General features: G+C 38.3%; 1 protein-coding gene across 5 annotated transcripts in view; it reads left to right on the forward strand.

The window, feature by feature from the left end:
* The window catches only part of LOC139938218 (uncharacterized), a 99,285-nt gene that overhangs the window by 74,658 nt on the left and 12,111 nt on the right, over nucleotides 1-12,516 (forward strand). For all 5 annotated transcript variants that reach the window (XM_071933620.1, XM_071933621.1, XM_071933622.1 and 2 more), the window contains exons 13-14: nucleotides 8,245-8,574; nucleotides 11,309-11,384. In XM_071933620.1, coding sequence (XP_071789721.1) covers nucleotides 8,245-8,574; nucleotides 11,309-11,384 — 406 coding nt within the window. The remainder of the gene's footprint in view (nucleotides 1-8,244; nucleotides 8,575-11,308; nucleotides 11,385-12,516) is intronic.

The following is a 12,516-nucleotide window of genomic DNA, read 5'->3' on the forward strand; positions in this document are numbered from 1 at the left end:
CATGGTAAGCATTAATTGTGTTGTGCTGGGCTACTTTTTTTCTGCTTACCCAACTCTGTGAAGTTGGACCCTGGGGTGGATTTCACAAAGGTAGTCCTAACTTAGGACTAGTCCTAGGCGATGCTAAGAGATAGGACTAGTCCTAAGTTAGGACTACCTTTGTGAAATCCTCCCCTGGATTCACACATAGCCCCCACTCCTTTCTGTTTCCCTTGTCTTGGCCTTGATGCCTAGATCCAAAAGTTTCCCATAGACTTTGACATCTTAAATATGAAATTCCAGACATAGAAGTGATTCTCTCTCAATGAGCAATGATGTAAGATCTCTTAAGGATCAGAGAATTATATTAAGACGAGCTTTGAATCTGCACGCCACATTAGCAGGGGACACAATATCATCTTATTGAACTGCTTGGAATTTCAAACTTGAATTATATGTTAATTTTTGTTAACATCTCTTATAATCGATGCGGTACCCGCTGCCAAAACATAGTTTTCAAACTGCCTCTAGCTACCGGGCAACCTTGGTAGTCTAGTTGGTAAGACACTGCTCTAGAATTGCAAGGGTCGTGGGTTTGAATCCCACCCGAGTAACATGCCTGTAATATTTTTTCACAGGACTCTGGGAAAGTACCAAGTGTACAGTGCTAACACACATCGCTGTATGGGTAAAAGAAAATAAAAAAATTAACATCTCTTATAATGAATTGTATAAATCATATTACAACTTCACAGGAAATTAAAAACACAATCTATACCCATCATGTCTCAATTATTTAACAGAAATATTGAATCTGAGAAAGGCTTCAGGCACCGTATAAAGATGGTTAAGTGGAAAACTTCAACTTGAATTTAGTTTACTTGAAATGGTATAATATTCAAAACTTTCACACTCAGTTTTCTTGATACATAATATTGCACATCGATGGCTTACACCCTTTCCCCAGTAACTCTTTGTAACGTCCCTCTTATAGATACACAACCAAGTACCACTGTAGTCCACTTGTGAATATCTTTAAGCATGAAACGTCATGTCAAATACTTCATACACAATCAGGGTACATTTTGATCTGCCTTGAGACATGCGGAGCTGTGAAATATCAAAGGGTTCTGGCCAGAGGGGCTTATGATGAGCTTAGCACGGTATGTTTTGACTCCTGATCTAATGGAAGAGAAAATGATCCTAACAGATGGTTAATGTGTGTCCTCTACTCATGGGTAATTTGGTTATCTCAGGGAATAATAACGGAGAAGTTGGAGGTAGCCTTGGAGGAGGCAGGAGCTGTGGTCTCGGAGATTGTTTGTGGTTTTAGGAGAAGGTTCAGAGAGTCAAGATTGTTGAACTTCTTTTGGGGTAAGGGTAATTATGGACTAAAGGATATTGTTAAGTGACTTGCAGAAGGATAAATGTAGGAATTGTGACCTTCTACCTTCATCTTGGACAAGGATCCTATCTGGGCAGTTTTAGCTCACCTTTTGAAGAGGTTTGAATCCAGGAATTCAACATTTTTTTAGTTGACCACCTATCACAGAAGAATTTTGTAAGCCTTAAACCCGGTTCATACTTTTTGAATTTGAATGCAAAGCAGATTTTGACGTCACATGGGTGTTTTTCACATGGAATGTTTCGCAGGAGTTGAACACAGCTCAACTGATATGCGAAGTATTCGCTGCTAATTTGTGACAACATAATTTGTATCGCATTCGCATCCGCAGGAAGTATGAACCAGGCTTTATGACAGCGTTTGTTTAGCAATGTATGGCTTAGTTAATCTGAATTTATGTTTAAGGATGAACCAGTACTCCCGAAAGGTGTAACCAACATATGCATAAAATAACAAACCTGTGAAAATTTGGGCTCAATTGGTCATCGAAGTTGCAAGAAAATAATGGAAGAAAAAAATAATCTTGTTGCACAAATTTGTGTGCTTTCAGATGCATACTTAAAGGCTTCAGGTCTGAAGTCTTTTAATATTTGAGTGAGTAACTACGTTACTTCAGAGAGAGCTGTTTCTCAAAGTGTTTTATACTATCAACAGCTCTCCATTGCTTGTTACCACAAGTTTTTATGCTAACAATTATTCTGAGTAATCTCAAAAACTACGTTACTTCAGAGAGAGCTGTTTCTCAAAGTGTTTTATACTATCAGCAGCTCTCCATTGCTTGTTACCACAAGTTTTTATGCTAACACTAATTCTGAGTAATCACCAATACTGCCCAGTGCCTTTAAATCCAAAGATTAGAGTTTTTTCAACACTTTTCATTTTCAAATAATTGCTTCTCATCTGTTTTCCTACTGTCACCCATCAGCTCTTTGACCTCTCCCAGGGATCACTACTCACTATTACCCCAAGGGGGTTGTTAAGTTGATACCCCATTGCCTAATTTTCCTGGAATGTGGGACCATTCATCCTGGAGTGGTTTGTTGTGTTTGTGTGTGACCTGAACATGAGGACACAAGAGCCCCCATCAACCAATGCTAATGCTTAAAGGCACAGCCGTCGATTTCACAAAACTCTTCCTAACTTAGGATTAATCCTATGGCTTAGAAAAGTTCCAACCCTGCACTGCAGCATGCAGACCTTAAGATTAATCCCAAGTTAAGACGAGTGACTCGTCCTAACTCGAGATAAGACGAGTCCTCACTCTTTGTGAAATCGACGGCTGGACACTATTGGTTATTACTCAAAAAAATTTTTAGCATAAAAACTGACTTGGTAAAGAGCAATAGTTTTAAACATTTTGAGATACGGCTCCCTCATGCAAAGTTTCTAATCCTACATGTACTTTCCCTTTATATGGTAGATGACTTACAATATAAAAGTTCAACATTTTCCCACAGTTTTGAATTGGCAGATCCTACCTCCCATGTAAACTAACCTTTTTGTGGTCTATTTCTGTGGGTATATGTTACCAGTCAGGGGGGCCATTTGTTACCCAGTAAGGCTGCACCCCAAGAAACAAAGTACACCCTGTCGTCATTTTGGAGTTCTCTTTCATGGGTTGTTGAGTGAAAATATCAAGGTGTCTTTAGGGAGTACAGGAACACATTTTGTGACTATTTTATATGAGATATCATCTTAGGTCACCAGGGGTGGATTTCACAAAGAGTTAGGACTAGTCTTATCTTGAGTTAGGACGAGTTACTAGTCCTAGCTTAGGACTAGCTGTACGTTTTTGATATCTCTTCGGACTAGTCCTAACTCTTTGTGAAATCCACCCCTGGCCCAACAGCCATCTCAAGGTGAAGTCTACACTTATCTGATTTAGGCTGATGGACCAAATAAACTGCCACAAGGGGCACAGTGTCACATACCCCTGGGGCTGAAAATGGTTACCCCCCTTTAACTTTCCATAAGAATGAAGTTTAAACAGTATAAATTTATATATATTATATTTTTTTAAATGTAAATCGCCAGTACAATCAACTATTTTTCCAGGGGATGTTGTGACCTACTCCTATGGCTGAAACAGGGTTATCCCCTTTACAGTCCATATGGACATAGGCTAGGTATCATTCACCAGAAGCCTGGCTGGTAGAGCAGAAAGCTTTAGGCCTACCTCCCAAATTTGTTTCTATTTATCAGAACGACTTAATTTTATGTAGAACGGCATATTTGTAAGGAGTCCCTTAAAATCCCCACAATACTAACTGGATCCAATGTTAGAACCCTGAAGGGATGAACTCTTGGATCACACCCGCTGCTCTGTCTTGTATTTCATTTATCAAGTAGAAAATACATAACTAGCTAGAAGATGCTATTTGATACAGCACGGATTTGTAAGTTACATTAGAGTCAAAGAGGGGTTCGTTGAGTCCCGCCAGCACAGCTGTTACTGTGTTAACTTTGTGAATGCACTTTTGGAAAAAAAAAACGAAAATTGTACCTTTTCAATTTTTTTACCAGACATTAGTACATTTTTATTGGTGGGTGTATTTGTATAAATCGTAAAAGGAACATAGTGCTTATTTGTTGTATTTTATGGAGACTAAGAACAAAACAAAAAATAAAAAATAAAGGAACTCCTAAAGATAAGGGTGCTCCACATGGAAATGTGTCTGAAAAGTCTATAGGAAACTTTCAAGTGTAGGGACAAAGGAAAGAGCAATTAAGAAAGCTCAACAAGGATGCATTTTTGAGAATGCGAGCAACCATTGGCATTTTCTGATGTTTTTAGAGCCACGGTACGCATGGGACAAATTTAACTTTATAAGAGGGTACGCAAAGTTCTGTATAAAACCAGAAGCTACTCAAATTCGTTAGAAGTAAATTCTCTGGATCATGCACTTTTGTAAAGAAAATGGAATCCCGTTCAAATCCATAAGTTATTTGTAGTTGGGGAACAAGTTGCCCCTTTTATTAATAGTTAAACAAGTTAAACTTTCCTTCCTTCTCAAGCCTATGGAGGAACTGACAAAAACCTACAAAATTGTCACCATTCACACAACTTGAATTACCATAGCTCGTGAGCACCGTGGATTTAACGGCTTCTTGAAACTGAATAATTGAGTAAGACAAATACTGTACGGTTCATTGCAGGTTAATGTGTGTATTACTTCCTTAAATTGACAAAGTACTTCCTTTGTGTGTGTTGCTATGGGAAGTTGCTACTCAACTTAATTTCCACTTTCTGTGGCTGTTTCCTTGTACTCAAAAGAGAGATTTTCATATGGTGTTACTGCAAATCTCACCTGATTTTTCTCACACCATGCCAAATTTTAAATCCTACTTAAAACCATTTTTTGTGAAATCCATACAAATTCCACTGACGACCTTATACTAGTTCTGGCCTGAGAATGTTAATCTCTTCAGGTAGATGGTTTTGAGGCATTGCATGGTGAGGTATCAATATATACTTGGTTTGCGGTAACACCATGTGTGTATCTATTAGGTAGAGTTTGTTCTTTAGAGAACTGTCTTTCTTTATTCTACTACCACGGAGTAGATTTATTAGATGTTCGGGAGACTAATTCTCAGGTTTGAAAAGAACTGTCCTGCTTTTTAACTACTACCCGGGCGGAAGGTAGAGAAAATTGGCTGAGACTACTACTTTAGCTTATAGGATCGTTATTAACTGCACTACCGCAGAGTCAGTTCTTGGATTGGTTCTGTTCAGGTAAATTGAGAGGGGAGGGGGGCCCTGTCCCCATTATGCACTAATTGGGTCAGGGAGCAAAGCTAATGCTACTTGATGACCTAACCCTAACCCAAATGGAAATATATAACTTCCTTATGAATGATGCAAGGCAGTCAAAACATACTGATTGAAATATTGAATTGTCAACCATGTGTTCTTTTTTTAGAAACAACACTACTCAAAAGATTTTCACATGGTGTTATCACAAACCTCACCTGATGATACTCACACCATGCATGCAAAGTTTCAAATCCTACTTTCTTTTCGAAATCCACACAAACTCCACTGACAACCTGTTAGTTCTGACCAGATGATGTTAGAGATGTTCAGGTAAATTGAGAGGGGAGGGGAGGGGGGGCCATGTCCACATAATGCATTAATTGGGTCAGGGAGCAAAGGTCATGCTACTCGATGACCTAACCCTAACCTCAACCCATATAATGGAAATATATAACTTCCTTATGAATGACGCAAGTACTGCTATTATTTCATTTTTTCTGAACTTAGACATTAGTTCATGACCTCGCTGTCTTAGCATGGAGACATCTAGAGTTACATATTGACAGCTTTATTGGCATATCTTGTTAACAGGAACTAGACTTGAAAGCTGAAATGAAAATAAACACAAGAGTTCTAGCAGCTCAGTTTTGTAACGAGATTCTCATGTATTATTTTCAGAATATTTTTATAGAAGCCTTGAAGTGAAACAAGAAATGCTTGGTGTGTTGTTTGGTATATTTGAATGTAGTTCTTTATTTGTTTTAAGAATAATGGTTAATGTCTTGACGTTCCGGACCTAGCAGAGACTTTTTAGAAGACTAAATGAACACACATAAACATGTAGACTAGTTTAACATCAGAAGTAAAGTGGAAATAAGTAAAAAAAAACGAGCAGCCGTCGATTTCACCAAACTCTTCCTAACTTAGGATTAATCTTTAGGACTTAGGATGAGTTAAGTTCCGTTTCCATAGACGTTAGGGCGCGTTGAACCCATCCTAAGTTAGGACGGGTTACTCGTCCTATCTCGAGAGAGGATTAATCCTAGCGTTTCGTGAAATTGGCTGCAATGGATGAGCAATGAAGGAGACAAGGGGGCTGTAGAGGGAAGGGCCTGATTTTATACAGTTTGGAAAGAGGGGGAAAACAAACTATTTGTAGTGATACGAGTGGAAACACCACAAATAAACAAAAAGTATGTACACAAAATATGTACACAAACGCGACCAAAGTACAAACAAGATCACCTTGAATAAGTCTTCTAGACTAACTCCCCATTTACAACCCATCAGGAAAGTAGAGAGAAATGTTTGGTATTCGGGGACAGCCCTTGGACATTCTCTGTGAATCTTCCTCCATTGCTAGTCTGTGGCATCTTTGGAATGTGCTTTGCCTTTCACCCAGATGCTCTAGATCCACCAAGTGAATCTGGCGTTTGACATTTACTCAGAGCTGGGTACCCTGGCTGGACATTTTAAAGTCTGTTAATTTTTTACTGCTCAAGATCAAGTCATTGGTTGTACTTACATGTACAGTAATTATGTGGATTTGTTTGGTCTGTTTTTCATTGGTCTGCTAAATTGTTCAGGGAAGTTCATAGAAATTACTTGAGAATCCTTTTAGAAGGAAAGGGAAGTTATATGGTTGGTAATCACTGTTAAAATTAATGGAAACAAAATCTTTTGGTTAGAAGCCTACAACAGCTTTTGATAGTGTTAAGCATTTTGAGAACTATTTCAAGTCTTTTTTTTTTAGGTAAAAATATATCAGTTTTCATGCCCCCCTATTTTGATTTGCCCCCCTAACACAGACTGTATATTTTTATTAGGGATTTTTCCTGCTGCATGAACATATTTGCTCTGGATTCTCAGCGATATATGTCAGAAATGTGACCACCTTTTGGAATGAAATTTTCAGATGTTAGTTTTATTGTGTACATCTGCATTTATAAAGGATTAAAACAATCAAATTTTTCCAAAAACCAAGGTACACTTTGCCTTTAATAAATGTTAACTTACTACACTAAGTGTGGAACAGTTGTTAAAACCTGAAACCATTTTAGAACAACAGTGTAAGACTAAAGAAATTGATCCCTACCGCAACATTGACTGCCAAATATTGACTGTCAAATATTGACTGCCAAGTATTGACTGCCAAATATTGACTGCCAAATATTGACTGGAGTTATATCTGGATATAGAGGTAAACATCATGAATGAATCAACGCTGACGATTCCATGTCATGTTCTCTGACTGTCCAACAATCTTAAGAATTCCCTTGACTAAATTACATGCTGTAAATGGTTCATGTACCTATGGTCTGGTCCAACTGTGAGCACTAGGATCCGAAGTGTGGTGGAGCATTCCTTCATCGGCATGGTACCTGGTAGAGTTTGCGACTGGAGTAGCTGACTTTGACTTGAGTCTCACTGTAATCCTTTAATTTAAGACTTGACTGCACTAACTTAAAGGCAGTGGACACTATTGGTAATTACTCAAAATAATTATTAGCATAAAACCTTTCTTGGTGACGAGTAATGGGGAGAGGTTGATGGTATAAAACATTGTGAGAAACAGCTCCCTCTGAAGTGCCGTAGTTTTCGAGAAAGAAGTAATTCTCCACGAATTTGATTTAGAACTTGAGGTCACAAAATCAACCATCTAAACGCACAGAACTTCGTGTGACAAGGGTTTTTTTTCTTTCATTATTATCTCGCAAGTTCGATGACCGATTGAGCTCAAATTTTCACAGGTTTGTTATTTTATGCATATGTTGAGATACACCAACTGTGAAGGCTAGTCTTTGACAATTACCAATAGTGTCCACTGGCTTTAAGACTTTACCCCTGGACTTGAGACTTATACCATGAAGAACTTGCTGTGAGAAGCTTTTATACCTCATACTTACTGTGAAGGACTTTTAGTTTTAGACTTGAGTGGAGACTTACTTATTCATTTCCAGAATAATATAATATAACTCATCAAATTTTGTATGATGCTATACATTTGTGAGAAATTCTGCTTCATTTATCTCTGATTTAGGGTTTTAAAATTACTGGTTGATTTTGTTCTTTAATCATTTGCATTTGTTTGTTTTTAAATTAACAGCCATCGTCAAAATCTCAGCTTGGCAGCGGAACCCAATCCACTCGCATCGAGTCAAAGTTTGGTGAGTCCAAATTTGGCGGGTCAAAGTTTGGTGACTCAAAGTTTGGAGGCTCAAAGTTTGGCGACTCGAAGTTCGGAAGTTCAAAGTTCGGAGAGTCAAAGGTCACTGAGTCAAAGTTCGGAGGGCGCTCAGACCTCAAGTCATCAACTGATCAGCTGAAAAAGAAATCTGCATTTGAGTCGAGATTCGAGAGTAAGGAGAAATCGTTTGGGGACAAGATGCCGCCAGTTATGGATGATATAGAGGATGAGGATGCTCTGGAAAAGATGGTAAGTCCCTGCTTAGTACATTTAAGTTGCTAAGCAGAAATTAGTGTGGGACACATTATTTCATAGAGCAATAACAAACAAGATACCACACATATATTGGCTGGTAAACTACTAGCCACAAGAACCACAACTGCTAATAATAATACACATCTCTAATGTAGCACTTTGACGGGCTCTCAAAGCACTCATTATTTTTACAACAATTAATATCATAAACAACGTGGTCCTTATATTCCTACAAGTGAAATTTTTCGTGCAAGTCATAAGTCAAATTAAGTGGCAACTTGATTGGATATCATACAAAGTCAGGAATTAACTAAAAAAAAACTTTAAAAATGAACTTTGACATTGTCAAACGTTTTGGGATTTTAACAAAAATTGCAGTTGAAAGGTATCGAACACAGTTGTATTTTACACCATTTTATGGTAAGGTTAGAGACTTGTAATTTCTTCTCATTCATCTATTTGGAAAATGAGTGGATCAAACTGAATGTGACCTTCTGAACCTTTAAATCTAGTCATTGAAGCACTTGAAATTCCTAGTTCAATATCTCCCTACTTTTATTACATTTGTAGAGAAAGTCTGGTTTGTGTTGAAATGTAATGGAGGGCATTACCCCCTCCTTACAGCCTTGACCAGTCGTAAGAAATATGGCTTGTATGGTTGATGTAAGTGAATGTCATGAACTCTAGATTACATGTATCGCTCTCAGAATTTGAAATTAGTTTTTGATTAAGATAAGTATGTTGTATTAAACGAAGCCGGCCTGGTAGGACACCGACAATTGCTCTCCTCGTGATCACCCTACCCCCTTTAAAAAGAGGTAGAAAAGATTGGAGAATTTGAGCAACAATTAGTATTGTTGTATTAAACGAAGCCGGCCTGGCAGGATACTGACAATTGCTATCCTTGTGATCACCCTTCCCCCCCCCCTTCAAAAAGAGGTAGAAAAGATTGGAGAATTTTAGCGACTCCAGTGTTGCCAGTAGGGATTGGAATTTAGTCAGTAATTGCTCGCGTGTGACAGGTGATGCTGTAGAAACCAAGAGTGACGTGGTTTGTCACTTGGAAGTTAGATTTGTACAATGGTCGCATAAAAAGTCTGTTAACACTGGGGTTTTCTAAAGCTCAGTTGCTAGAGCTTGTGGCAGTAGATTCTGTGCCCCTGGTGATTCTGTCTGTTCATTGAACTGTGTGCAAACTTCTTCTAATAACGCCCTCTTTTGAAGTGTCCTCTTTTATCCCATAAGAAGCTTATAAAACACAGTGTTTTTGTTTTACCTCAGTTGCTAGAGTGTCTGTTTGGCAGGAGATTCTGTGCCCCTTATGATTCTGTCCACCAGTATGGTCAACTGTGTGCAAACTTCTTCTAATAACGCCCTCTTTTGAAGCGTCCTCCTTTATCCCATACGAAGCTTATAAAACACAGTGTTTTTGTTTTACCTCAGTTGCTAGAATGTCTGTTTGGCAGGAGATTCTGTGCCCCAGGTGATTCTGCCCCCCCCCCCCTGTCCCCTGATATGGTCAACTGTGTGCAAACTTCCTCTGATAGCACCCTCTTTTGAATCTTTAAAAATTAGCGTTGACTAGTGTAAATTTGAGCCTTTCCTTTTCCTGATAAAAACTCTTTGAGCCACCACTGATTTGGTCTGATTTTGATCTTGTGCCTTCCATCAGAATAAAGCTGTGTCAAATCTAAATTTTGTTGGAGACACGCAATCATTCAAGGGCATATTTTGACATCTCCAGCTATAATCGTTTCTACAGACGCGTGTCATCATCAGTTAGTGACACATTCAATCATCGTATGGCATTTTTTTTGTATGTGCAAATTGATGTCCAGTTAAATGAAGGCTTGGGAATGTTGACAACATCCTGTCAACGAGATAGTTTTGTACGCCACATTTGATTGCAATCCAGAAATCAACGCATAATCAGTGAAGCTGACATGCTGCCTGCTTTGACAATTTGACTTTGGATTGGGGCCAATTACACAAAGCCTGTCAGTTAATACATATACTTATGGAGCTTCCCTTAAAACACTTTTTATTCATCAAGAATGCTTACCATAAGTAGACAATATTCTTGCTTACTTGCCAGTGCTTCTTGTTAAAGATGCAACTCAACTGTATAATTGTTATAATATTTTTTATATATTACATTTTGCTTGAGGAAATGTTTGTTATGTAAGCACAAAAATTTGTTTACGGTAGTAGTATCTTGCTCATATGAAATTTGTCCACACGAAGAGGTTAAAACAAGTAACAAATACATTAAATATTATTGTTAGTTATTATTATTGTAAGTTACAACCTGTAACAATAAATCTTTGGTAGGAGGGTGGTATCAGAAATTGGTAAAAGGTTCCCTTTAAAGGCAGTGGACACTATTGGTAATTGTTAAAGACCAGTCTTCTAACTTGGTGTATCTCAACATATGCATACAATAACAAACCTGTGAAAACTTGAGCTTGATTGGTAGTCGGAGTTGCGAGATAACTGTGAAAGAAAAAACACTCTAAATCCGAGGTCTCGAAATCCAATTCGTGGAAAATTTTGTCTTTCTCAAAAACTACGTCACTTCAGAGGGAGCCGTTTCGCACAATGTTTTACACTATCAACCTCTCCCCATTACTCGTTACCAAGTGAGGTTTTATGCTGATAATTATTTTGAGTAACTACCAATAGTGTCCACTGCCTTTAAAATATTGTTCTATTCTCTCCTTTGATTTAGTTGGAGGCGGCTTCTGAATTTGAAGAGAGGAAGAAGATCCGGGCCAGGCTCAGGGAAGTTCGCAAGAAGAAACGAGGTACGTCAAATTGTGGATTGGTATCTATACCCATACATGTGCCTGTTGTTGGTATGGTCTGGTATGTCTTACAGTGAGTCACTTGGGAGATATTTAGACTGACTGCCAGGCTAGCTTCACCGTTAGTCTATAGATTGGTTACACTTATGTGCCATCTGTTCCTACCGTCATGCTGTTGCTGTCTTTGGTGCTTTTTATTCCCGTCGTACATGAAAGACAGGATTGATAATCAAAATAAGGTTAATTAGTTTCATTTTGGAAGTTAAGTTATGAGATCCACCAGCAGAGTTCCAATCCTGCTGGCAAATATTTCCATGTAAAATGTTTTCAAAGTCAAGGAAATTGTTTTTGAAGACTTTGTAGAGTGTCATGGCCGAGTGGTTAAGAGCATCGAATTCAAGTTCTGGTGCTGATTCACCGGAGTGTGGGTTCATATCCCGGTCGTGACACTTGTGTCCTTGAGCAAGATACTTTACTATAAATGCTTCTCTTCACCCAGGGGTATAAATGGGTACCTGCGAGGGTAGAGGTTGTTATTGTGTATGAAAAAGCCACAAGCGCCTTACAGGCAGCTCAGGGTTGTATACTCCCAAGGGAGCTGAGAAACATTACAGGGATGTTATTGGCCCTATGACCAGGGCACTAATGTAAAGAGCATTGATACGGTTATTGTGAAATGCGCTTTACAAGAATTTGTTATTTTCAGAATTTGGTATTATTATTTTCAAATCACAGCAGGCCTTGAACTTCCCTCTTGCGAAGGGGCACAGCAATTTCCCTCTGGAAAGGAGCACCTCTATGATGAAAATGGAATTTTGTATAGGAACTTTGCAAAGGGGCACCACAGCAGTGCCGTGGGTTACTACATCAAGGCCCAGTACAGGGCTTATCACAAATAATAATAATAAATAACAAAACGGACATTTATATTGCGCAGTTACCTATATAAATAATATGCTCTACTGCGCATTATACAAGGTATACAAAAAATGCAGAGAAAAAATGGAAAAAACAAATACACAAACGGAGCAAGAATGAATTAAATGGGTGAAGTAAACAAATGGGTTTCTAACTTAGATTTAAATAAATTAAGTGAAGAAGACTGTCTAATGCAAGGTGGGAGATTGTTCCA

This window comes from Asterias amurensis, chromosome 6, assembly GCF_032118995.1.
Source record: "Asterias amurensis chromosome 6, ASM3211899v1".
Classification (NCBI taxonomy): domain Eukaryota; kingdom Metazoa; phylum Echinodermata; class Asteroidea; order Forcipulatida; family Asteriidae; genus Asterias; species Asterias amurensis.